The 2,981-nt window shown below is 52.8% G+C and overlaps 1 protein-coding gene across 1 annotated transcript; it reads right to left on the bottom strand.

Annotated features, from left to right (window-relative positions):
- Positions 1-1,156: 1,156 nt before the first annotated feature.
- LOC126404211 (uncharacterized) lies at positions 1,157-2,558 on the bottom strand. The gene has a single exon (XM_050067266.1). The coding sequence runs from the start codon at positions 2,546-2,548 to the stop codon at positions 1,160-1,162; it is 1,389 nt and encodes a 462-aa protein (XP_049923223.1). The 5' UTR covers positions 2,549-2,558; the 3' UTR covers positions 1,157-1,159.
- Positions 2,559-2,981: the final 423 nt, after the last annotated feature.

The raw sequence follows: 2,981 nt of genomic DNA, 5'->3' as shown, positions 1-2,981 counted from the left end.
TATGAATGGGGTGGTGATGAATGGGGGAGTGCAGATTGGCAGGTGAATGAACGGGATGGAGATGACGTCATCGGAGGGTCGGACTGGGTGAGGTGTAGATGTGGGCGGAGAGACTCAGTGTGGGGGTTCCGTCTCGAGTTCTGATGAGCCCATGCTGTTAGGAAGCCCCCAAAAGAGTCTGATTAATTGAGGCTTAGTCTGTCGTGCGCTAGACGGAGATCATTGAGATTATTGTGGATGTAGGTTTGGTATGCTTGTGAAGACCAGCGGCCGAGGACCTGAATGACTTGGTCTGAAATACCTGATCTGGCGGCTGAGGAGGCGGCGCCGATGCGGAACGAATGGCAAGAGTAATGGTCAGATGAAATTCCGGAGAGACGGAGGATGTTATGGAAGTGTTTCTGGAACCAGAAACGGGTGGCCATCCTCCCTGTTTCGGTGAGGAAGAGGGGATCTTGTGGTGAAGCGCGGGCGGAATACCGGGTGCGGATGTATCTGGTCAGTGGCTCGTGCGGGCTGAGAAAGGAGTTGAGGCGGAAGATGTAGATGGGAAAGGTTGCTCCTAACTGATCAGTTTTACTCCTGCGGAGCGTGAATATGAGCGAGTCTGAAGTGTGGGTGGTGATGTCGGATAGACTGGGATGACGGGAAGGATCGTAGACAGATGATGTTGGAGCGAATTCAGAGCACCTCAGGAATCCGAAGAAAGCAAGTAGAAACATTGATTCCAGAGTTAAGTCGACTGTGGGAGAGATGTAACCAGAGCGCAGAGTGTGTATGCAGCGGCAGAGCAGATCGGAGGTGAGAGGGAGGCGTCTGGCTGTCAGCGCTGGTTCGTGCTTTCGTAAGCCTTTGATTAGCATGGTGACGTGAGCGTGCGAGATTGATTGACAAGGGAGGCCGGTGGATAATTTATGGAATAAATTGATACCAGCTAGATATGTTTGTATGCTGGAGGCCCGGATCTTTGTTACGGTATGACAGTGTGTGATGAAGTTGCACATGGACATGGCGTCCAGAGAGGGAAACGGTAGGTGATAAGTGGCGTGGTAATTCTTGAAAGAATTCCAGCCGGTGAGGTAGGCAGATAGCGTGCTTGGTGCTAAACTGTTAAGGATGGTTTCTTGGGTGATGTGAGTGAGATTTGCCAGATGAGGATTTAGCTGAATATGGTCGCTGAAAACGGTGGGATTGGTGTGGGATGGACATCCGAGTCTGGAGCCAAGCATCTGAATTTCTGGAAGGAGAAGCGGGAGAGTGAGTCAGCGATGGCATTGTGGTGACCGGGAATGTGAGACGCGCGGAGGATGAATTGATACTGAGCGGAGATGAGAGTGAGTCTGCGGGTGAATGGCATGATGGCTGGGGAACGGGAACGGCCTTTATTGATTATATCTACTACTGCTGTGTTGTCAGAGTGAATATTGATGCATTTTTTTGACCATTCTTGCCCCCAGATTAGAGTGGCGATGATCACGGGGTACAGCTCGTACAGAGCAGACGAGGGAGAGCGTGACTCTGTGTCGAGGGACTCGAACTCGGAGGGCCAAGCGGCAGCAAACCACCTCCCCCCGTAATACCCGCCGAAACCTACGGAGGGAGCCGCGTCCGTGTAGAGTTGAATGTCCTCGGGATGGGTGATGAAGTCGTCATAGAAGAATGAGATGCCGTTCCAGGATGACAGAAATTGCTGCCACATGCGCATTTCTGTTTTACAAGTGTCGTCCAGAACCACGTGGTCGTGGAGAGAGGGAATGGATGCAGCTTTGGTCAGCAGTTGAGAAAGAAAAGATTTTGCCTGTGGAATTATGCGGATGGCGTAATTGAGGTGCCCGAGGAGAGCGAGCAGCTGGCGTTTGGTGCACCTGTCTGTCAGGAGATAATTAGACAAGAGCAGCGAGATGCGCTGCACTTTCTCCAAGGGCAGTGAAGCCTGGAATGACATTGAGTCCAGAGTGATGCCCAGAAACTCGATGGATGTGCCAGGTCCTGAAGTTTTTTCTTCGGACAGAGGGACACCGAGGTCGGAAAATGCAGACGTAAGTGTAGTGAGACCGTGGCGAGGAGGTGAGGACGGGGGAGTCACGACAAGAAAATCGTCAAGGAGATGAAGGACGTAGGGGAGCCTGTAATTGTTGGAGAGGATCCAGCATAGAGCCTCGGATAAAGAGTCAAAGATTTTGGGACTGCTCTTGCAGCCGAAAGTGAGACGCACGGAGAAGTAGTAAGCCCCCTTCCAGCAGACACCGAAATAACACCAGAAGTCGGGGTGAATGGGCAAGACCTTGAATGCGCTAGTGATATCAGCCTTAGACAGCCATGCTCCATGTCCCGCCAGACGAATCAGTGCCATGGCGTGGTCAATGGTGGCGTACTGCATGGAGAAATCCGGGCTAGGAATAAGGCTGTTGATGCTCGGGATGTCGGAGCCGTGTGGGGACGACAGGTCAATGATCAGCCTCTTTTTCCCCGAGTATTTGCGTGTGGCGACACCGATGGGACTGATACGGAATACGGAGAAAGGAGGATGATCGAAAGGGCCTATCATAAATCCCTCAGTGACCTCTTTTGCCAGTAACGTGTCAACAGTGTTGGGCTCAGTGAGAGCGGATTGAAGATTGTGACATGTGTGGGAAGAATCAGGAAGCACCTCCGTGCCGGGGTGAAAACCGTGAGTGAAGCCAGAGATGAGAAAATCGACAAACTGCTTATCAGGGTGGTCACTGAGAGCAGCAGCGAGTGCACGTACCTTTATGGGCGTGCCGAGGTGACGTTCTAGTCATGCTGCTGTGTTGGTGGGATTGTGGGGGCAAGTGGTCCTGGCGTGAGCGCCCCCGCAGAAGGAGCAGACGTGCAGGAGACGGCAGCCGGACGAGTTGCAACCCCACTGATTGAAATTATTGCACACCATCCTGCCGCCCTGATAGAGGATCGGCCGTCCTCGCTTGTCGACGCCCTTTGGCACCGGCACGTTGACAGTG

Source organism: Epinephelus moara, chromosome 17 (assembly GCF_006386435.1).
Source record: "Epinephelus moara isolate mb chromosome 17, YSFRI_EMoa_1.0, whole genome shotgun sequence".
NCBI lineage: Eukaryota > Metazoa > Chordata > Actinopteri > Perciformes > Serranidae > Epinephelus > Epinephelus moara.
The sequence above is the reverse complement of the archived record's forward strand: the minus strand, read 5'-3'. Positions and strand labels throughout refer to the sequence as shown.

Bases quoted from the DNA above. Each gene is read 5' to 3' on its own strand.
- LOC126404211 (XM_050067266.1), bottom strand. From the start codon at position 2,548: ATGATAGGCCCTTTCGATCATCCTCCTTTCTCCGTATTCCGTATCAGT.